At 37.7% G+C, this 25,966-nt stretch overlaps 1 protein-coding gene across 2 annotated transcripts in view; it reads left to right on the forward strand.

The window, feature by feature from the left end:
- LOC107164272 (uncharacterized) overlaps window positions 1-23,884 on the forward strand; it is a 62,171-nt gene extending 38,287 nt beyond the window's left edge. For both annotated transcript variants that reach the window (XM_089228431.1, XM_089228432.1), the window contains exons 5-7: window positions 14,562-14,696; window positions 21,207-21,620; window positions 22,622-23,884. In XM_089228431.1, coding sequence (XP_089084557.1) covers window positions 14,562-14,696; window positions 21,207-21,620; window positions 22,622-22,648 — 576 coding nt within the window. In that variant the 3' untranslated portion in view covers window positions 22,649-23,884. The remainder of the gene's footprint in view (window positions 1-14,561; window positions 14,697-21,206; window positions 21,621-22,621) is intronic.
- The last annotated feature ends 2,082 nt before the right edge of the window (window positions 23,885-25,966 follow it).

Genomic DNA, 25,966 nt, shown 5'->3' on the forward strand with positions numbered 1-25,966 from the left:
GTACCGAAGGAAAAAGCATTGGCTGGTCGCGCGAGAAGGGGAGATAATCCGATTTCACTCGAACCAGTGGTCCAAACAATTCAATTTCTACATACTACGGCTGTTTTATTTTATTTCATTTTGTTCGCGCCGCTAATAAACTCTCGGCCGATATTACGTCACTGCAATTGGTCCACGCGTCCGTCGGCAACGATAATAGGCATTTAATTATACGCCGTGCTGATATATATTAATATATATATAATATTTTTATTATACATTTTGTTCCGATCGCCGGGCAAAGAAATCTTCGTGATTTTCACCATCTCTATAACACAACGATATAATTACAATAACTACAATACCTATTCCATATTCCGGCTGGCCATTTAGACGCGGCGGTGGCAGACGGTTTTTGTCCGGTTCGTTCCGGTGCGTTTCGCACGCGGTCCGTTCGTTCTGCCCGGCTCGTCCCATTGTCAGCTTTTACTTTTCGGCATAATTTATACAACAATAATAACAATAATTATAATATATCGCTACTACGAATACAACGCATACTATATTATACTTTATGATACGCGCTATAGAGCATCGAAAAATGGCGCGAAATCACACCTATTTTTAAATTTTTAACATACATATTATTACGAGGCCTTGGACGATTTACGAATAATTACCACTTTCGGTTATGCACCACGTCTGCGCATCCTACATATTGTAGCTTACTAAAAAATTATCACCAATATGTAGCTACCTACTTACATTACGATTAAAAATATTAAAGCCAAGTCAAAACATTAATTATCTGTTGCATTTAACCCGACTGCACTGCAGTTATTCAATAGAATTCAACTTAGAAACTTCATTACTTGACGTATGATTGGATTAGATTAATAATTTTCCCCATATTAACTTTTGATTTAAAATTCTTCTACAGAGTTCAATATATTGTTTGCTGACTATATAAACTATTATAACTCAACGTTCTTATAAACGTTGACATGGGGAGCTATAACAGCCAGCACAAGTCAAATTTGTGCATTAACTCGATCTGCACCTTTGATCAACTTGTACTTACAATATAATATGAGTGACTCACAACTCACGATTTGGTTTTTATGGATTGTACATATTTAGAACGGGCAAAGTGCACACAACTAACATATATAATATACTTATACCTATATACCTATTGTACCTATAATATAGTGTGTATACTGTATATACATATATATATAGGTAATCGCACACACGCGATGATTTTATGTAGATTATACGTAGGCACGTCGTACATGTGTGCCCATCTCGCGGTTGATGGTCGTGCAGTGATGGCAGAAGTATATAAAATATATATAATATGTAGACCTCGGGAGTTAATTAGGGCAAAGCCCCCGTGCGCGAGCGTAAATATAATAATATATATAATGCTAAAAAAGCGCCCGGTGCAGGCGGCACGTCAATCCTTACATGGCGAACAGTGGCGGCCGTACCGCCCGCAACCGGCTGTCGGTCAAACCGCCGCCGCCGCTTTCGTTTATTACCGCGGTCGTGTACGTTCATAATATACCATGGTTGAGTGGTGGTGTGCAGCGCGCATAGTGCAAAGTGTATGCAAATGTCGTCGTCGTATTATTATTTAAAGAAACACAAAAGTAATGATGGAGTATAAAAAATAAATAAACGCACGCGATTCAGTCGGCGGCGGCACCGGCGTGATTGTGAATACACGCCGTATCGTCGCCGGTCGCCGGAGAGACCTCCCGATTGACCGGGCCCGGTTGATCCGACGACAACAGAATGGCAGTTGGACGCGCGACGACGGCGATAACGGTCGTTGACAACAACCCAGCCGCCACCGGTCGTCTAATTGAACTCTGCCGCCTCGCAAACGTTCGTTTTTTACATACATTATTTTATTATATATTAACATTACCTGCCTCCGCATAATGTAACATTATTGGGCATTGTTTCTTTGTCGTCGATAGCGTTTCGTTCGCGTCCGCATACGCGTAAAAAATAGTTTATCACGAAATATTCTATACGCGTCAAAAAATGCACATATAACAATGTTCTTTGACTGAGCTTTTATCGTCAAAGTTGTAATAATATACTAATGGTATTACGTTTTCCGATTGTCACAACAAATCCGTTGCCAAGTGATACGCTTCGAGGAAAATAACGTGTCGTACGGTCAAACCGTGTTGTACAACACGTATATACCTATACAACACAACAATATATAATGGGGAAAAATAAGTATCCATTTTTAATAGGTATATATATATATATATATATATATATATAACGTGTACGCGTGCTGTGTATCATCGTCATTCACGGGTCCAACCGACAGTTGGAAATTCGATTGTTTTTTGTTTCTTTTTTTTTTTCACGTCATCCGATTTCCGAATCGCCGTCGACCTGGCCATATAATGTACCCGCCTTCCGCCAAACACTACCGGTCCGCGAATCTCCCCCGTCGTGCCATTTTCACCGGGCCGGGATTGAAAAAAAATACCGTACAATACATAGGTACCTATATAATAATACATATAATATCGCACACCTGAATGGAAAAAGTAAAAAACGCTCACGGAAATAATGGGAATAAAAAAAAATAAATAAAAAAATAGCCCACGTATGTATAGAGGAAATTATTACTATTATTATTATATCAACCCTCCACCATCCCGCCCGCCCCACAACCCCCGGACAACGACCGACCCGAAGAGGGGCCGTCCGATAAGAATCGCACGCGCGACGCCCCGCGCGCCGCGGCGAATAAGGGATGAAACGATGAGGGGGACGGTAAAAATGTATTTCGCCCCACCCGTTGCCGCCGCCGCCGACGACGACGACCATTGTGCGTGCGTGCGTGCGAAAAAGGGGGACGCGAAGCGCGCGGCGTGCGATAGTATCGACTGCGCAATTGCCGGCCGCGACGACATCGACGGCGGTAGCGGCGTTGGCGTCGGTCTCCGTCGCTCCGGTTCACCGCTGCAGCGGGACACGCTCGCGCGCGCGCGCAAGTACGGTTCCGCCGCTCGTCCCGTCTCCCACACCGCGAGTCATCTGCGACGCGCCGAGCGCGGGCGAACCAACGACGCGCGAGCGTTGATAAACGATCTCTCTCTCTCTCTCCTATTCCGTCCTCCAGCCGTATAGTACTCTACACTCGACTCTCCTGCCCCTCCCCCCCTCCGCATCCGTTTATTTATATATTATTATACAGGCCACCCGCAACCCGTCGCATATATATACACCGATGACAAAGCTCCCTTGTTTCGTTATCTTCTCTAAACGTTACGAATCCCTCGTGATTTATTATCGCAGAAACTGTCCCTCGCCGCCCGAGCTCTCTCGAACCACCCATCTCGCCACGGCTCTGTCTGTTTTTCCTACCACCACCACCGACGCTGTCGGAAAAACTACTCGCTCGGAGGAAAAACCTTCCCGAACGCCACCGCCAGCCAGCAGCTAGGTCCTTCAGTTTGAAAACCATTATTTTTCTTCGGACCACTTAATTCCGCACGATTTCTTCTTACCACTCCCGCTGCTCCCTCGGACGTCTCTAGGTCTGACCCCTTCTTCCAGCTCCACAATTTATACACTACACGACGTGCTGGGGGCTATATTATATAAGTCCGAAATCCACAATTATTTTCCCCAATATATTGTTTTCTTTTTAAAACTACCAAAAATAATCTATAACGCACACATGTTTTGTTCAACGTCGCCTGCACCGCCCACCACCCCGCCAACGAGGATTGTATATGTATAGTGTAATATAATATAATATGACTGTTTACCCGTACACATAAACGATAGATTTTGCGTCTTACGATCACGATAATGTTTGTATGATCGAATAAAAGAAACTATTTATAGGCTATAAGACAAAAAATAGTTAAATCGATGTTTGGAGGTTTAATTTTTGAATAAACTTGCCATCACTGATGGATTCACGCATCGTACTCAATCAGTAAGGTAGAGGGTATATAGGCATAGATTTCTGTGGTAACGTCGTCGCCATCGCAAGTCGGTCATAAATCGTATCTATATAATATGTGCACGCTGAACGACTGCACCAGTCGTATGCAACAGCGATCATGTGGCGTTTTCGAAAAACACAAAAATTAAAATAAAAAATAGCAACGACCGAGTCAGAGTAAAAAAAAAGTGAGAAAGCGGATTCCTGGCTGGCCAATTTGTTAGTATATTATGATAATATAGCTGGTACGAAGTTATAATGTATTTTATATAATATGTACTCGCTATGTATACGTACATTCAATTCAGTTTCTCCGTCCTACACGCGTGTGTGATCAAATGACTGAGAGAGAGTGAGTGAGAGGGTGGAAGGGAGAGGGAGAGTCGTAGTAGTAGCTATATATATATATATATATGGATATATCGTGTGTGCACATATATATGTGTATTTTCTGCTTTAGTATGCTAATTTAACGACCCGACCCCGTACTGGTCTCTCCCTGCCCGGCGCCGCCCTCTTCGGATCTCACATTCCCCTCGCGCGTCGTTGTACCCTCTACTACAGAACTCGGCGTGCTTGTTTATATTTCCACGTGTGTTGTGTGTGTGTGTTGAAAAACGCGTACTAAAAACACAACACGATAATATCATATTATTGGTACCAGGTAAACTATATATTACGACTATATATAGCCGCCGTTCGCGATATTTCGTTACGCCGCCGCCATTGACCAAAATAGAATACATTTTATTATTGTTCAACAATAGACCACATTATTATCGTCATCATTCGAAAAGCCGTTTTGTCTTTTTTCCTCTTATACTTAATATTATATGCCTATTTTTTGTAGTCGCGGCCCGTCGGGTTCGCACGAACCTGGCACGAACGATTTCCTCGGCGTTATTACTATTATTATTATTATTATTATTGTTGTTGTTGTTGTTGTTGTTGTTGTGAGTAACACGAGAAAATATGCGCAAACACGACATTTTCGTGTTTCGACAATAGCACTGCAGCAATTTGCCAGTGTGTGTATATTTTATTGTAATGTGCGCGGCGTGTTGTGTATAATATATTATATTGTGTATACGAATGATAAATTCCGTTTTAATCGCGACCATAATGTTATAACAACCCGTACGAGTATATTCCGTTTGAACGCCGCTGCAGGTTAGGTACGGCGAACGTGTATGGCCGCGGAAACGTGTTTCATACGATATTTAACATTATAATATCATGTCTGTCTATTTTATATTATATTAGCGTAACTTAAAAAAAAAAAAATCGGGTGGTGATATTGTCTCATGAATATTCATCACGTGATGCGTTTATCGTTTTATGCATTATAGGTAGATACGTCGACATAATTATAATGTAAGTATATTATGTTTCGCGTCGCTGGCCGGTTCCGAATAAAAATTAAAAAATAAAATAAATCGTACGAGCGCAAGAATCGATACGCGTTAAAGTTGGTATAATATATGTATACCTATTTATGCTGCCTCGTATAAATATATATTATATTATATTATATTGTATTCGGGCTATTCGGTTGTAATTCAATTAACGGTTTTGAATATTCATTTCCTACAATATAGTCGAACCAAAAAAAAAATAAAAAATCATAAATTAGACGCTAGTGCATATTTGTGCAGTATGGCTGAAGCGGCGAGGCAGCTGATGTATAAAATAACAATATTTCCTATAGGTACCTAATATTAATATACCATAATCGCTTATAATATATATATAGGTGAAAACCATGTTTACGCGCTGCGGTAATTTATAATCACCGTGTAATATAATCGACGCGTGTTAATCTTTCGTAACGTTTAAAAAATTCTTTACGCATATTTTGCATCGATTCCCGAGGGGATATCATGATATTATAATAATAATGTCTTGTAGAGATTTTAGTTTAGTCGCGTCGCGACGTCTAGATGATAATATTATAATATTATTATAGGACAGCACAGGTTTGAGCATTATAATATATATAAGATATCACTTAAATAATAATTATGGTAATATCTCGGCGTTATGATACTACTATACCTATACGGCGGTGTATCGTTCAAATGTTATGGATAAAGTCCAAATTTTTAAAAGTTTCCAAGCACAATTTTAAGAATCATGTTTTTTCAAATATTCAGAAATTGTATATCATTATACAATGGGCATTTAATTATTACTTTTCTTATACGTATATGTATGTATATATTGGAAGATGTTATAGCTTTATTTTAGAGTTTGCTCGTGTTAACGATGAATGTCATAACGAATTGCCATCGTTGTCGTTTTAATAATTTGGACGGAGCCACAAACCATCATTGAGCGCGTGATTTATATATTCGTGTCACAAATGTTACAAACATATTTTCTTAAGTGATATTCACGCTATTTTCCTGTAAATTCTTTAGCAGATGACTTTTTTTGTTGTTGAGAATGTTGATGTAACATCTGAATGAAAATTCGAACGAGTTAGTTATATATATATACATATATAACACTGAATTGCACGATGTTTTTTGACGTGACGTGTCGTACTTGATATTTTCACAATCGTCGAATCTTCTCGCGCACAAAAAATAATAATTTTATTATTGTTCGGTGTATTGATGAGATGTATTATTGCGCGTACCTACATATATTATATACCTGCAGCAATATATTATGTACTCCGGGTTCATGTATATTATTTTTATTACTTTTTTTTATTCCTTTCTCGAATAATATATTATAAAAACATATGTATATATATATTTATAGACTCCGCTAGAATGTAATGATAATAATATTATAGGTTTAATATACGCGCGTACACAATATATATACCTCGATGTGTGTGTGCGTGCGGTGGGTGGTGCTGCGCAAAGTCCCCTCGGTCACGATCTTACAGTAAATATTAACGGAGAGAATATATACCTCTAATTATAACCTTTAGCCTATTAATTATTCTTACTTTTAATCGTAACACCCAGCTTTATCGAAATCGATTAATAACCCATACGCATGTATAGTTGTTTTTGCCCTCCCCCTGCACTTGCAGCTCGTCCTCGGCGTCGTCGTCATCGTCTTCGTCGTCCTACTCCTCCGCCTCGGCCGATTCTCTTATACATTGCACGGACGATAATAATAATATTATTATTATTACAATGTATAATATGCGCTATAGCATATATTAATTACATCACGTTAACACCCCGTGAATATATATATATTATGTACGGATACGAATTTTACGGTTCACACGAAAACTAGTTCCGTACGTTTCGATTATATTATTATATTTATAGATGTATACATATATGTGTACCAAACGGCGCCGCCGCCGGTGTGTTTTCACACAGTATATTATATTATTATATTATATATTATCGTCGACCTTGACGATAACATAATATAGTATTGACTTATTGTTATTGTGTGTAGGTACATATTAATATATATATATATATATACGTGCGCCGTGCGCGCTGCAGAAGAAATGATATCGACGAGAGTCTCGAGGGGCTATAATATTATAATATGTGAGCGTGCGTACATTTACCTACCTGCATAGTAAGTTAAATACATCGAGAAAGAAGGGTTATTATTATTTTTATATTCCGCGGATGGACTTCGGCCGAGATGAACGATCGTTGATGTACACACAAATAATAATAAACACTCCGACAGGGGTGGGTGGACATTATACCGCCGCACGTACCCCGCAATTATTATGTAGGCACAATACGTTTGTTTTTTTTTTTGTTTTTTTATTCGAACGGATTATCCGTCGTCGTCGTCGTCTTCTTATTCGTCTATCCATGCATCCATCTATACACAATATAATAATAATAATAATAAAATGCCGTCTCTCGCGAGTCGCGACGTGTTATTATACATTGTACTCTGAACGGTTGTGGTGGGTTCGCGGTGCGGTCGAAAATTTTCCCTAATGAATTGTTTGATGTGTGTGTGTGTTTGCACCCCCCGTCACGATCGTCTAATAGCGTAATTGATTGTGCATGACGAAGCGATCTAGGCCGTTTTTCTTATACATTACGTTATTATTATTATTATTATCATCATCGCTGCGCTGTTGTTGTTATAATATTATTATATTATCGTCATCGTTATTCGATGCTGTAGCCGTCGAGCGCACGACCGCGAGCACATATATACTGTATACGAGTGTACACATATTATTATGTATATAACCCTAACGAGAGAGAGAACGAAGCGCCCATTAAGTTTTTTGTACTTAATTTTTTTTCCACCAATTATATATTGTTATCGGTCCCGATATCTCGCGACGACGCACATATACATATATAGGTACCTATCTCTATATTATTATAATAAACTCGCGCACGACCGTTTAGCGCATATTATAATGTATTTAATACGCGTATAATATATTGTAATACATTACATATAGGTACGTACCATGTGTACCGCGGTATATATGTATAACATTCGTATAACGTCGTACCTATATATAGTTTATACGCGTACGCGCGAGTGGGTTACACGTAGTGCATATGCAGTGTGCGTGTGTGTTGCAGCAGCGATTACAATGTCGTTATACAGATCGCCCTCGGTTACCACACGGGCATCGCGTTTATTCGGTCGTCACGTGGTCGTAGCCGCCGCCGCCGCCGCATCGGCGATTTGGATATTATCATAATATCATCATGCGCGGCGCGCGTATAGCTATATTATATGATATATTACATAATAGGGTAGATCAGAGTGTTCGTTTTTATGTCGACGAGAGAGGGTGGAGGATCTGGTGGACAGGAGCTATTAGCAATTTCTCACGCTCAATCGGGTCCTCGGGGATCGTTGATCCGACGGATATGGGTACATGTGCAGTCACTCGTGTTGTATGCATAAAATGATTGGAAATTTCGTGAAATTTAAAATTATGAATTATCTCAGTAGTATTATAATTATTTTTTTTTTTTGTACTTACCTACAGAATTTTATAATATTATAGGTAAAACAATCATTAACTAATAACTATTTATAGTGACCATTACTCATTGTATAATGATGGTTTCCTCTGGTTAAGATATTAATTAATAATCATCATCAACGTCTGTATTAGAAAAAATGTCAATGTTTCACATATTTTTGAAATATTTCATATACCTTCTTCAAACACCGAGTATACTTAACACTATGATTTCTGCAGAATTTTCACTCGTCTGCGGTGCGCTGCTCCTCTGACAATAATTGAAATCTGATGATATTATGATACTATACTTGTTTTTAGGCGCGCATAAGCGTACCAAAACTGTCACGGTTTTTAAAGTTCCGCCGTGGTATATTAGGTTAGGCATATACCTACATCAAGAGCACTGATTAGGCACCTTATTGCCTAACCTTTCTCCACCGGAGTCGACGACGATTAACCCGCGAACGCGTAAAAAACAATAACCCCACACAGTCGCGATTATAACGACAAAATCTCACGGTAATTAGTGCAGTGCTCGCGTCCCGAGTAATTACACTGTATACCACATAAATATATTATAATATGAGAGGAGACGTTATGATTTCCGAAGAATATTATATAATATTCCGTCATCCGGCGCTGCACGAAATACGAGCCAACTAGTTTGTATATAAAATATATAATAATTGCTGTGATAATTAATCTGTGTAATATATATTTTCAACATTCCGCTGCAGCAGAAGTCTCTGATCATATAATATCATGTACCTATATCTATACATACTTAATAATCGTATATATTCGTAGAACTGCATCACGTATAACATTGCAGTAAATAAACCGACGCTGATGTATACCGCGGTTACCGGTGGCGGTAAATATATCTGTAATACGTATATTATATGTTATTATGTCTCGTCGTCGTACAATATTTTGTGCACGTATCGAATCCCGAAAATTGAATAGCAAAATATGTTTGCTGTTATCATTGTTATTATTCCATACCGCTGCCGCCGCCGCCGCCGCCGTTGCGTCTCTGCAGCAGCCATCGTCGTCGTGTGTCCATTTATCAAAATACCAAGCGCACTTATCAAATGATTGGATCGGCGAACACAATATTATTATCGTGTCAGATTATACACTACACGCGCGCCGAAGACTTCGTACGAGATATTATATACGATGTATTGACGTGCCGTTTATGGATATCTCGCGCGCGTGATACATAATTGGAAAGGCGAGGAAAATAAAAGAAAACGAAAAAATAAAAATAAGAAATATAAAATGACGAGTCACAAATTGGACGGCGTATTATAATACGGACGCGACGCGTAATATTATTATTATTATTATTTGATATTATTTTATTCTCTTCGTCCCGGACGGACGGCGCGGGGCTGTTTTGTATATAATATAATATATAGATATATAAGCATATTATATATTTATATAATGTATTATGTATAGCGTGCACACGCCTACGTCTCAGGGGAGCCTCTAATGGACTCGTTGGCCCAAGTCTCGTACCCGCGAAGACAGACAATATAATATAGCATGTATATATATATAATATATTAAATAAAACCACTGCCTAAACACATGTATATATATATATACGATATGTATATAATATATACGACCGTTTTCGGTGCTCACCGTCGTCGAAGACCGATCGGATTATTGGTGCGCACTGACGTCCGGTTCACGTGTATACGTATACATATATTATTATTATAATATTGACAACCGGACAAGTCGTTTGCGATCGGTTATGATGTATGCCTACGCTAGCTACAGTGTCCGTGATGTCCAATAATATTATATTATATTATATGTATATATATATTCGGACCACGATATAAGTAGCCGGCCGCCGCATTAGACGTGGGTAGGTATATATATATATGATATTATTATGTGTATATCCAGCGTATTATGTGTATACGGAGGAGGTACCTAGCTATATATACATTATTATACATTATTATAATGTTATTATTATGTTGTCGACCGTGCGGCGGCGGCGGCGCCCGTGGAATTCCGGAGAAATCAATCTCGTGACAGCGGAAGCAGACCCCCGAAAAACATGGATCATGAAATCGTTACACAACTTATTCAGAGAACGCGACCGTGTATAGCCTTTATAGTATCATTTCATTATATTGTCATTATTCTGTGGCCTCATGGAAATAATATGAAGCGTTGTATAATATTTTACTATTATTATTATTGTACGAGTGACTAACGCGATATTCGTCAAACAATAGGCTTGTTTAGAATTTGTTTTTTTTTGCGTGCGCGTTCCGAACGACTAATGCCTTATAATAATATCTGTAAACGTAAATGTATGAGACGTTCGCTGGCAGAGAGACCTACTGCAGTTTAGAACAATGGACAAACTTTTGTTATAAATATTATTTGAAGGAAAAAAAACTGCGTCACTATAATGTATCGCGCGGTCTATTACATATTATAATGTACCTATACACGATGCGGATATACGCGAGATATATAATATTTAGATACTTTGTTCGCCGGGCAATAAAAATATTTTGTTAGCTGGACGGTATAATATTATAATATAATATATACAGGGCGATCTAAACATTCGATTGACGCGACGAAGTATTTTCTCCGCTCCGCGAAGTTATACCTGTATAACATAATAATATTATATATAGAGATGGCACATACGTGATCGAGGACTCGTGCCACGGATGTAGAGAGGGAAAATAAAAGTCCCGTTTCGAGTTTATCTGAAAAGAAAAACAAATCGTCCACATATGAAGATACGCGCGTAGATATAATAAGCTGTATAGTACAACAGTGTCGTATTATTATGGTTTCTCGATTCGTGAGCGTTACAAAAGAACCATCCTGTGCAGTGTGTGTCCGTTCCATAAACGTTCGCATTAAATACCCACCTATTATAACATTATAATATTGTATCCACCTACCTGACAGTGGCCGCTTCTCCGCCGTTTGCCGATGTCCGCATCGCACAGAATTTATTGTATTCTATTATTTTCTATTAACTGCAGCAGCGATTATGCCATTGTATATAATATGGTAAAGTTTGAATCGTATAAAACTCGCTATTCAATCCTTCCGACGTTTTTCGACGGTCGTTCGATTTAGGGTCGTCGGGGGCTGAAAAATAAAAAGCCATATCATACGGCGTATATACTATATAGATTTTATAAAACGTAGGTATATATATATATATATATATTGTATATAGGTGGCGTCGTTCCCGTGATGCGTGCACGCCAAATCGATGCGTTTAATGGACGCTTTATGTATAGGTAGGTAGGTATTTTATATATTTTAAAACTCCTCTAATATGATGTCTCCACTACAATATTATAATACAATATATTGTATAAAAATATTTCAATGGCTTAAAACCTTTTAGGGCCGACGAGAAATAATACACGAACGTGCGTAGTCGAGTGATGCGTGTGTATATATATACGTATATATATTCATATTATAAACGAATTTATTTTTGAATGACATTTGTTGTGAAATTTGACACCTATCGTGTACTTAACACGTGATTTTTTTTTCCTCATACCACTTAGCGATTTTACATTTTAACCGTATACAATATGTACAGGTATAGTGCAGGTATCGATTTACCTTATGTGTAGCCGTGTAGGTATACCAAAATGTTTGTGCTCCGAGGCACCAGTGTTGTTAATACTTTAAGCATTTTACCTTACCCATCATACGACACGGAATTAAATATTTGAATTTTTCGTATCGTTATATTCTAATATAATATAATATAATTATAAACATAATACGCGTTCTGTTGTTAAACACCACGTATAATAATATAATATTTATTACATAGTTGTCATTTTTTTGGTCGTACAATCGCATCCGCGCCGTGAGGTCAAAACACCTGGAAACGCGCAGCATATTATAACGACTAATTAAATAAAACGGTAATTACAGGAAAAGGGCGGGGATTATTGTTCGTGTTTGTCTCGGAAAAACGGGTCTAAATGTTACTACCGCACACGAAATTCATTGTATATATATATATATATATATATGTACCTACAGCACATTTATTTTTTCGGCTGCAGACGTTAAAATGCATCCGGCAAACGGCGGAGTGGTAACACCGAAAAAAAAAAGGAAAAATAAATATGATAAAACGTTCAATTCTTTTTTTTTCAACAAAAATATTTCGAAACATTCTTACTAAATTAACTAGGCATGCCTGCCTGTATGTATAGCAATATATTATGTAGGTAGCGTATATTGTAATATTAAGTACCATCAGACCTGGCCGCAGTAGCCGTTGTTATAGATTTCGAACGGACGACAGCTTACAACAACGCGCACAGAATTGTATATTATGCTAATGCGGTGGAATGTTTTTAATTCGAATAAATAAACACATACCGCGAGAGGCCTAATTGATACAATAGCCAGCCAGGACGAGAAGAAATCTTTTCGACTTACAACCTTTGTTAATTATCATAACTACCGGGCTCTGCGCGTGTATTTTAATGTTATAATATACAGTATGTATATGTATGTATACACGTCGGCTAACTACTGGAAGTATACCTACACGTGTATACATAATATTATTCTATTGGTGAGTACCTACTATTGTGCAGGTAAAGTATTTATGAAGGGCACGCGTATTACGCGCGCCACAACGTGTAGGTATAATAATATGTGTGTAAGCAAACACACGACCAACAACATATAATATTATATAATATTATTGTAAGTTATAATACCTGTGCCATTATTTCGTGATGTGTTGTTGTTGCCGAGTCGTTCTTCGGATTGCACGGTCGTTTAATAATAATTTTAAAAAAAAAAATGGTATTCGAAACGCGCGGCAAAATCGTCGTCGATAATCGATGTTGCGAAATATTTTTTCTCCCGCAATAACTGACGGACATTGTTGTCATATTAATATTCGTCGTAACATTGTTGGAGCCGTACTCTAAGATACGCGCGTTTTATTCGTTATTTCGAAATCTCGACGCACTTTGTACTTCCAGTGAGGCACTGAATAGGTGGATGGATAATTTTGGTGGGCTGTAAAAATATCCTCATACCAACTAACCTAACTATATTTAATTGGGCATTATTATTGGAACAAGTGATGTGTTCCAGATGTTAATTGAATGCGATAAATTAGCGTTATTAAATTTTATTGATTTAGTCTTCGAAGTCAGCACGATATCATTACATATACAAGTATAGGTAACAAAACGCATGCTGTATGTAATAATAGAGGAAATGTAAACAAAATATTATTATATATTGTATAATATGTGCATTCTAGGTTATACCTACAATAGCGCTAATTGATATTTTAAAATAATAATATTTGTAGCTTCGATATTTGCCCTTATTCAGGATAAAATGTTCGCCCCATCACCGTCTATGTATATACTACGTAATAATATATTACCCGTTACCTGATGCAGTGTGTTCGTGCCCGAACCTCCGTAACGATTTTACCTCGTCGAGCATTTTTTTTTTTTTAAATTTATTTTGTTCTGTCGCTTGCACATTAGCATATTATTATAATAATGTAGTACGTAAGATAATATAAAAAAGAGAACTAATCCGATTGTTTTTTTTTTCGTGTTGGTTTTACAGTCTTTGCAATCGGCTGCGCGCAGAGCCGGGACGAGCTGTGCGAATTGCAAAACGTCCACCACGACGCTGTGGAGGAGAAACCAAAACGGCGAACCCGTTTGCAACGCTTGCGGTCTCTACTACAAACTGCACAACGTAAGTAAACAGAAAACGTATTTTATTTTCCTCCGCGACCTGTGCCACATCGCCGTCTATACAGTGCGCACTCGACGTGCCGTGTTCGTATATATATATATATATATATATATATATATATATTAAGTATATAACAGACTGCGTCGTATATACATATTATTATTACATATATGTAATATGGCTTATATGTTATAGGCGTATATTTTTATGTCTCAATGTTTTAGGGTGATTTTTTAAGCATGCTCGTTTTATTTTTATCATCAAATAATGCATTTTATATTGAAATTTAGATTTTTGGAATTATATAATACATCACTCCAAGACCATTTTTCGGATCATTGAAATTGTTTGTAACACTTCAGTTTTTTAAATAGGAACCTCCTTTTTTTTATCAATAAACAACATTATTTTTTTAAGAATCTTGATTTATTTTAATCGAAATTCAAGTTAGTATAGTTTTTGAATTATGCAACTTTTTGTTTGAAGGATAATAATATGATAATGGTGGAACGGCGAGTTATAAAGTATAGTAAGAGGCTTGGACGATTTGAAAAAGCTAGCAATATTATTATTGATTTATCAATATAAATAATTTGTAAAAAATGACTCAAGTAGGTATATAATAAATACCATCTAACATTTCTTTTATAGTTTTTGTTTTTATAAAACCATTTTTAAAGATTATTCTAAAAATTCTGAAAATCATAATTCGAAGAAATGTACTGTTGAAGGAAAAAATGGAGGTGAGCATGCTTAAAAAATCACCCTATATATTATATTCAAAACTAAGATAAATTAATAAATTAAAAGCGCGTGTGAATACCTATGTCAGTGTATATTATTATTAATATTCATTTCATATCACTCCGTTATACATTTACATTATACACAAAACACAATATATGGTATTTTAGTAGGTACCTAACCTATATATCGTATATTATTTTCGCTAGTTTTCTACGTCCTTTATTTGTTCATCTGCACAAAAACTACCCTTTCTGGTGCGTATATTGTATATTTATTATATATTGTGTTCGCCTAAATAGTATATGCACCGTCGTCGTTATTGTCGTCGTCGCGTCCGTTCGTCCGGCGCCAACCCCGTCGCATGTATACAATAATAATCGCTGCACATTATGATGATAATGTTGATAATAATAATAGCAGTAGTAATATCGTACAGAAAACCACGCCGAGAGGGTTTTTGGCGCTTTACACCGACAACTTCCGAAACGCATTTAGGCGCGTACAATACGTATACTGCACACCCCCGGGGCCGGTCTAGCTCCTTTTTTTCGTTTGCCAACCGACATTGGGTATCTCAGCGGCCACCCGTTTCGACCTAGGTATAGTATATATATATACACATATATATTATATATACGGTATTTACTGCTGCAATATGTGTAACCAGGCATACCGCGCTATATACAGTAACACGAATTATAAAAATAACTATGCGAGTAATATACCGCCGATTTATAAACTAGACCGTTTAATGACCCGTTCGGTTTCGCGTTTTTATTTTTTTTTATTTCACCCTTTTTACACAGCAATATTATAGTCTTGGATCGAGCACCTGCGCAAGCGCGGCTGTTTATAGATATATATAAGTATGTGCGTCATCATCGCTGCGGGTTTAAAAATTTAAATATAACCGCGACTCGACTCGACGATTGTAATCAAACGACGACTAGCCGACGATAATGACAATAATAATAATAATAATAATACTGATGTATCTATATATTATACACAGCTTTACAGACGTTTAGTATGAGCGTTTGCGGAGGAGAGTCATTATATTATATTTAAACGCGCGCGCAATTAGTCGTCGCGGTGCATTAATCGCGCGTGGACGGGGGGAGGGGGTGCTCCGACCCTCCAATAGCTGGCGAGGACCGACGGCGACGGACTAATTGGAGAAAATATGCACAGCCAAGTCTCGACCGAAATCATAATACGTATCGTACGTTGAAAAGTATATTTATTTTTTCGATCTCGCACTCTCAGAGTAGGTACTATTTCATAAACTTATCAGTCTATTTTTCTCGGCGTCGATCGCTATCACCAGCCTTCACCGGCCGAGACGCGCTTAACAAACAGTGTCGTTCATATACAACGCATATAATATATATATATATATAGTTTTTAAACAACTCGCCGTGTGGTCCCGTTTACACGACCGCATATATATATATACTGCACACACGCGCGCGACAATATTATAATGATAATAATTGCCTGTATCGCGAGCCTGTGCGTGTATGCATATAATAGACGCCGGTGCAGCAAAGACAATGACGGATCGGAGGAGAGAAATAAAAACAAAAAAAAAGCGAAGAGGGGAAGAGTGTAGGTATATATGTATGATGATAAAAGAAAAACAGAAATATTTACAAACACCGCCGTCGCCGTCTTTGTCGTCGTCACGAGTGCGTGCGAACTGCGAATATCTTGACATCCTCCGACCCGCAGCCACGTACACCGTGCACATAATATACCGTATATTATGACATTATAATACCATAACCGCGGTCGTGTTTCCTGCCAAAAATCTGACGAGTATAGCTATGATATTATTATTCTCTTCCGGCGTCGTCGTTGTCGTATACGATGACGGTATCCCACGGCCGTGATACACCATATTATTATCATTGTACAGAACGTCGTGATCGGACGTCCGCCACCGCGCCGGAGACGGACGTTTGACGAAAAAAAATAAATACCATAGTCGGTAAACGGACGATACGGAAGTATAACATAAAACACGATATGCAGGCTCGTCGCACAATAATATCAATATAATAGTATAGAAACCATGACCGATTATTATTATTCGTAGGTATAATATGAATATAAAATATGCTAAATAGCTTTCGATCGAGTGTGTGTGCGCGCGCGCCCTAGCTGATGCGGTTTTGACGTGGTACCATAATGGTTATATACTGCACCGGGACCGCCCGTCGACATGTTTTTTCATTATTATAATATTATAATACACGGTGCTCGATTATCTTGTTACGACGGCCGAAACGCCGTTGTTTGTCATCGTCCGATAAAATGTCGTCCCCGACGACGTTGATTATTAAATTATTATTCCGATAAAACATTATTCACGGTCGTCGGTCAGTTCAGTTTGTGATTTTGTTCGTCGTTGTGTGTGTCGCGTATGTTTAACAGGCCGTGCGAGGGGTGCAGGTCTCGAATATATTAATTTAATATCGTCGTCGTTTTAATGTTAAAACAATGTTAAATAAACCGTCTCGTCGTCACGGGTCGCCGCAGCTACGATAGGTATTCGGAATCGAATTCCTCGGATTTATGTATGAGATTATAATATTGTATATAATATTACACACGCGTTCGGCACTGCGCAACCTACCTGTACAAACCTCCATGCCTCCATAATATAATAATGCACAATATCATCGATACTCATTATTCCACGTCACGGCTCGTTGTTGTGTACGTTTTTTGTGGAGGGCTCGTATATCCCTCCGGCCGACGTCTTAGCGCCGCCGCGGTCTCGTATCCCCCGAGTAGTGGCAAGCGCCCTAAAATAATATATTAAATGATTTAACATTTGTTTTTTATCTAAACTATTGTAAACAATTTTGTTTGAATGCTTGTTGCAACTCGGTACCTATATTTACGGTTTTTACGTGTTTTCAATATTTTATTGAAACAAAATAAAACGATTTAACGTTTCATGAATAATTTACGTATTATTTTAAATCAGCCCCAAACATTTTTGTTATTTTCCCTTTAAATTATACATAGCATCACGTGCCGTTTTTTACCAGTCCATGTTTGCCTTTAGTGAAACCTATAGCTACCTATACTAATAAAATACTTAACCTAACCTAACCTAACCGACCGGCTTGGTATAACAGACATGCGAGGGCACATTGTCGGGTACGTAGCCAGCGGCGCGTCCACCGCTCCAATTTTTGGTTTAGAATAATAATTATTAGATTTTGCGGTGCTTATAGGATAATTATCTCCCCCCCCCCCCTCCAGCCCCATTAAAAATGTCTATAGTTGCGCCTGTGGTGGTGTGCCTGATTTTGATATTGTGTACCGTACCCCCCTGAGAAAAAATCAATTCCGTCACGGTCGACGGCGGCCAGCGAGAGATCGTCGTAAATAATAATATAATATATATATATTGTAACAATGACGAACGGCACCGCCGCCGAAGAGAGGATAGGCGCGCACAATAATAATAATAATATATAATATGATAATAATGTACAAACCGCGCCTGAGACAATGGGTCGCGATGGCGCTCCGCGGGTGCCGCCGCCACGTCGGTCGACGGCGCGCAAACCGCTAATGACTAATTATATTATACAACGTAAACGAAAAGTCAAATTATTTAGTGCAACCAAATCCCCTACCGCGGGTCAACACCTCTTGCGCGCGCGTCGGTCATGTTTTTCGAACCTCATCGGAAAATAACGATGACTATAACAACAACAATGATGACGATAATGATTTCGTATTACTATTATTATTATCATCATCGTTAACCGCTCTTCGCGCGTGAGAAGAGGTGTACGACCGCCGTCGTTTTCGTCGATGAGACCCCGACGGCTCTTTCCATTGTGCCCGACGATGGGCCGCGATAGAAATAAAAAAAGAAACATAATATCGTTGTACATATTATATTATTTTATTATAATATCGAACCGTTTCCGTCGTCGACGCGACAATAATAATCGTTTGTGGGAGATCGCGTACCGTCATCGTCATCTCCGCCGCGCCCATAAAATATATTATGTCATAGTGATGTGCCACGAAAAAAGTAAGGCCGCGACGGCATAAATCCATCTGTGGTGTATTTGCAGAGGGGGGGGGGGGTGATATAGGTGATGGACCAACCCCCCTTGGTATCTTGGTTTCTTATTTGTTGCTCGTTTGTATATAACATTGCGATAATACAGGTAAGTAGATACCAAGTACAGATAGAGTGAGTGAGTTTATTTCGTCGATTTTCTGGGGGGGGGGAGGATTCCCGAAACGGTTTTCCGCGAGCGACCTCTCGTCATCGCCAACACTGCGCTGCATAAACACGTATATATTATATTATATTTAGGATTTCGCGGTTTGCGCGAGACATAACCTCTAATCTCAACCCCGTCGAGATGTTTTACGAAAAACACTTATTCGGTGCGTATATACATATATATATACGTGTATTTAGCGATGGGTATACACGTGTACATGCGTGTCGCCGAATCGCGGAAGTCCCTAGCTCGTCGCGTATAATATTATTGTTGTGTGTGTGTGTTTATCGTTTGCGTCGAGGGTCGTTTTCCGAGAGGGTGCCTCCGAGGAAATATTTTATACATTTTATATACTGTGTGACGACGAGCACACACTCGCAATATCGCGGTGCGCGGATTATGTATGGTACAACGTTTTTAAGTGCGTATCAATGGGAATGGGCGGCGGCAGCTGATGCACCGCGATGTGCAACAATAAAAAACCTATTATCGGTGGCTACGAAACAGTATACGCGTGCACAAAAGACCGATATAATAATATGTGTGTGCAGTATATGTATATGTGTGCACCGCGACCGGAGCCCGACCAGTAGCAGCAGCAGCAACAATAATATATTATACAAATAATAATAATAATAATAATAATATGAAGATTGATACTCTGTGTAGGTTTTTTTTTTTATAATATAATATAAACGCCGGTATTGTGTGTCGACGGTATTTTTCGTTTGACACGATAATGCGACCGTCCTGCTCTTTATTCCGGCGTTTCTTCCGCAAATCGATTACCATTGTGCCGGCAAAGCGTTCGGCGGCGCGTACCGAATCCGTCCGTTATTATTATATTATATATTATATTGGATTTGGCGAATTAGCCTCACTCTCTCAGAGCTCGAAGCAAATATCACGTGTGACGCGCGACTTACAGTATATAATAATAATAATATAATCATATTACAATAATACCTTTATATATTATATATATATATATACGTTCTGGTGCAGTAGTGTATACGATAGGACATCAGATTTATAAAAACGCACTGCTGTTGTGGCCCGCGCGTTGACGAAAGACGACAGCGTCGAGTGTAGTTCACCGCTGATGGATATAATATAACTGCTCTTAAAATCGAAAATTCAATATAATAAATATATTATTATTTTGTATGCAGTATTGTATCATATCATTGCCTGTTGTTAGAATTATAATAGTTTTAAAGGATCCGCGTTAAAATCTAAACTAAGTTTCAAAAATAAAATAAATATAGGTATAGGTATACTCATCATTTATAGAAAGCTCTTGTCTCGTCCTGCGCCATATTCGTCCACTGGAATACTGGATGCATTTTAACATTGTCATACTTATCTTTGTAAATGATTTTGCTATTTGTTAAATGGTTGTAGCTTCCTGTAAACAACGGCTATATTATTATCGCGTGTAAAAATATGTAACGATTTTTATCAATGATCGTCATTTTTCTCTATTGTTATGCTGCAGGTTAATCGGCCGTTGACGATGAAAAAGGAAGGAATACAGACACGAAACCGGAAGCTGTCGTCCAAGTCCAAGAAGAAGAAGGGTTCGATAGTCGGTGGCCTAGGCGGCGGAATCGGCGGCGGCATCGGTGGCGGCGGTGGCGGAGGCGGCGGCGCTTGCCTGTCGCTGTCCGGCATGATGCGCGGCGACGGCACTGGCGCCGGTTATCACCATCCGGCGTCTGCGGCTCTGCACCCGCACCCCGCGGCAATGAGTCACTACCATCACCACGCGGCCGCTGCGGCCGCGGCCATGTACCATCATCACCATCACCAGGCCACGCAGCCGGCTGCACCCACCGCGCCCATACACCCGCACCACCACCACATGGCGTCGCTCACCGGACTCGGGTTGCCCACATCGTCAAACGCGATGGTAAGTGCAATAATTATTGTTAAACTATATTTACTCGAAAATCCAATTACCTGTGAATCACTTGTATACATTTGGTGGAACGTTGCTTTGCTTAGTCGGCTGGTGGCAAAAGTTCGAATAATAATTCTACAAAAATATATTTAAAAAAAATTTAATTTTATATATAAAACAATATAGGCACAATAGTTATTCATTGTATAATTGAATCAGTGGCGCCCAGACAGGTTAGCAAGGAATGCAACTGCATGTGTTCTCGAAGGGGGTGGGTGTGTACTACTGCAGGTTTCACAGGGAAATTAAAAAATTTATATAACAAACTATAGTCTATCCTAATTGATTTCTTTGAATTACAGTGAATAACAAGTGAAAATATTTGTTATAAATAAAAAATTGGGTGGGGGGTGGCTAACTGTTTTTAACTGCATGTGCTCTTAAAATACCTCTGTGCGCCACTGGAATTGAATAATATTATAGTTCTCCCTATACCAGCGGTCCCACATGCGGCCCTTTAACAACCTTAATGCGACTCGCATTAAAATTAAACTGTATACATTCTAAAATCCAAAAAAAACATTTGTTTCATTCATGAATTCATGAACTTTTCCCACACTACCCTTTCCTAACAATATAATATCTTGGCTCGTTTTAATTATTATTATTATTATTTTGTTTATTATTCATCATTAAATTCAGTATACATTGTTCATTTATTGTGCTTATTATTGAACAAATATTTTATACATGTTGTACAAATTAAAATAAATATGATTAAAAAAAAAATGCAAATTATTTTTAAAAATTATATCGGCCCTTACTAAAATGTTAGTGAGGACACCGCTGCTCTATATATTATCCATATATATTAGTTATTAACAATAATTAACGAAAAATACGATATTGGCAACGGAGGGGGTAAAAGAGGGTTACGGATTAATGATTATTATAACGCTTTCGTCGCCTTATTGTTAACGGTTTTTGTCTTTTTGTTTGTTCATATATAGGCTAATTGGAGATCCGAGTACGCGTGATTATTGGATTTGCCGTTTCCCGGGCACTCTAACCACAGCAGGGTCGGCGAATGACAAACATTATAGTATTACATATTATTATTATAATTATTATTTTAATACTACTTCTACTACTACTACTACTACTACTATCAATATTATTATCATCAATATTATATAATATACATATTACATAATAATATACATATATACTCATAGTTCCTATTAATATTCCGGTTAAAAAGAGAAGCTGAAAAATAAAAACACACTCTCTCTCTCTCTCTCTCACACACACACATACGCGCGCTTGTGGAGGATCGCGATTACTTATGGCCAGTATACATATAACGTATGTATGTATGTATGTATGTATGTAAGTATAAGTATATAATATTATTATATATAGTTTTCGTACGTCGTCGAGCATTATTATTATAAATTATAATTATAAATATATATAAAATATTATTATTGTTCCTCGTTTCGCATATCGATAACCTATTGATGGCCGACCTGAATTTTCGAACAAGAATATATAATATTATGTATTGTTTCTTAATTTTTTTTTATCCTCCTTATTTTAAAACTTGATAAAACCCACAAAAAAATGTATGATATATAATATATAAACAAAGGTGAACTACGTTCATTTCTCTTTTCGCCTATAATGCCCATTTATACATATTATATACGACGGCGATGTAGTGTTTACTCAAAACAACCAGTTTTTATTTTATATAATATTATATATTGTTGTTTTTTTTTTTTGAAACGCGCGTACAATGTCTAACATCAATATAAAACGCATATTTTATACGAAAAAAAAAAAAAACAAAAAATATATACATATAAAACAAATAGATGAATATTATTTATGAGCTAGTCTAAAATGTGAACTTGTACAGAAAACGATGTTTAGAACTCAGATTTGTACATAGTATACATATATATATATATATATATATATATAATATTACGAGATAATTTATTATAGTTTGTAAAATTTATTAAATTATGATTTACAGAATATATATCATATATATTAAACGATTATTACGATGTAAATAAATTTATACAAATATATAAATATGAATGTGTGTATACCGTTTGATGTAAACCGAGAAAAGCTTTGTACATACGATATTTAGTTAGATTATTATTATAATTATTATTATTATCATCATTATTATTATTATTATTATTATTATCATTATTATTATTATTATTTTAGAAACATTAAACGATTTAGACAAACGAGCGGCGTAATGTTTAATGTTATAATATTGTACCTAATACCTATATATGTATATATAATAATAATAATATCCATGTCCTACTTTTCCTCATGTCTGCACTTACCTATTATATAGGTGACAATATTTCGTAATGTTTTGAAATCTGGCCAAAATCCGGACTGCGACGAACAGAAAACCTAACGTAGGTTGGTCGCGAACCTTCATGTCTGATATATTTTGTTACCGCTGCAGCTGTGCCGGTATCATTACCGTCGCTATTGTTTGTATACAAATCTTTAAACGTAGCCAACCACTAAAATCTTCAAAAACGATTATTAACAATAATAACTATACAGCACAACATAAAACATGATCATCACATTATCTACAACAATGCAAAGCGTTTAGCTGCAGGTCGAGCGCAAACTGTGTTCAAGTGGTGTACAAAATGAATGGTAAGTAAGTATATTAGCTAGGTACCTATATATAATCTATAAAATCCTCAAATAATTTTAAGTTCGTGGTCTCTGCTTAAGATATTGTCTCTTGGGTTTGGATTTTTAACATTTTTCATGCCCTGCGTACTGTGGTCGACGAGTACAATGCTACGTTTTGCCATACATCTTCGCCGGCGCGAAGAATTTTGAATATCTTTGGTCTCTGCCTGTAGACGTGCCAAAATGATATGTATTATAATATTTTGTGAAAAGCTGAGTGTTCTGCATATAATGTTCGGAACATAAAAATGGATAGCCTGGATAGGCTTTATAAATGCTGGCAAACCTATAACCTAACCCGTAACCAATGGGTAGTGGTAGTATTTTACTTTTATATAATATAAGAGAGAAAGATGGCCCCTCATAGCTTCCACAAGAGGGGGGTCTCGTGTGTATTTATTGTTATCTCAAATAATTGTTCGGCTGTATCAACAGTGCCCGTGTCATTAGATTGCACAATTTGGAAAGAACTCCTAAAAATAATACATTTTTGCGTCGCTTCACGACGATACGAGACTCTGCAGCAGACTGTTATGGGTATAAATATCTCCTCCACGATAAGATGAGTTATGCGCTGCGGTGTTTTTTGGCGGTAAATAACAAAAAAAAAAAAAAAAAAAACGAGAAAAAAATATCACAATCAGCGCGCTTAACCCGTAGTTGATGTCTATACCTATATGACTATTAAATATAGTATATATTATAAACCTATATACGTATGTAATAGGCCCCTGGACATTATATGATGTACCCAGGCCCCGCCCCTCTTAAATAACAATTAATCTCCTCGACTCCCGGTATCACGGGTCCTTTCGGAAGGACTATTTCGCGGAAAACGAAACGTAATCCGCATGGTGGGGCGACAAGAAATTTAAAAAAAAACTCCTAAAAAATAATATATATATATATATATATATATATATATATATGATACGTCGCTCGGTGGCCCACGATGTTGGGCAAGCAGGCTATTTATAAATATATTATCCACGGGACTTACACGCTGCGTTGGTTTTTTTGGCGGCACGTCTAAAATCGAGGAAAAAAATTGTAGGTACAATAAGCGCGCGTAACTCGTAGGTTATACCTCCTAAACGTATATATATAACACACACACACCGTATAAACGCTGAAGTCGCATTGACACAGTGCCAAAGTAAAGCTATACAGACACATAGGTATCTATACGTTTATTATCGCGCCGGTCGATCTGCAGACGGGCGGCGGCGCAGACCTCCAAAGATGAAGACGAAGCGCGAGAGATCCGCCCGATAAGTATATCAAGTATATTATACCTATAGTGTAAACTGTATATATATGTGTGTGTGTGTATGTGTGTGTGTGTGTGTGTATGTGTGTGTGTGTATTTGAGCAGCATTCGGACCTGAACGGATTTTACAAGTGTGCGTGCGTGTGAAGTGCCCTGTAGACGTGCTGCGGCATGAGTAAGTGTGCGTGTGTTGTGACGCACATATAATATGGGTAGGTTGCACATCAAGTCCGCGGCGGCGTTGACAATAATATTATTAGTTTATTTCGAAATAGTATTCTCGCGGTGTCCATCACATAATAATATTTTACCCATCCGCATATTATAATTAGCTAAT

This window comes from Diuraphis noxia, unplaced genomic scaffold, assembly GCF_037042655.1.
Source record: "Diuraphis noxia isolate RWA-SAM2 unplaced genomic scaffold, SU_Dnox_SAM2 contig0005, whole genome shotgun sequence".
Lineage (NCBI taxonomy): Eukaryota > Metazoa > Arthropoda > Insecta > Hemiptera > Aphididae > Diuraphis > Diuraphis noxia.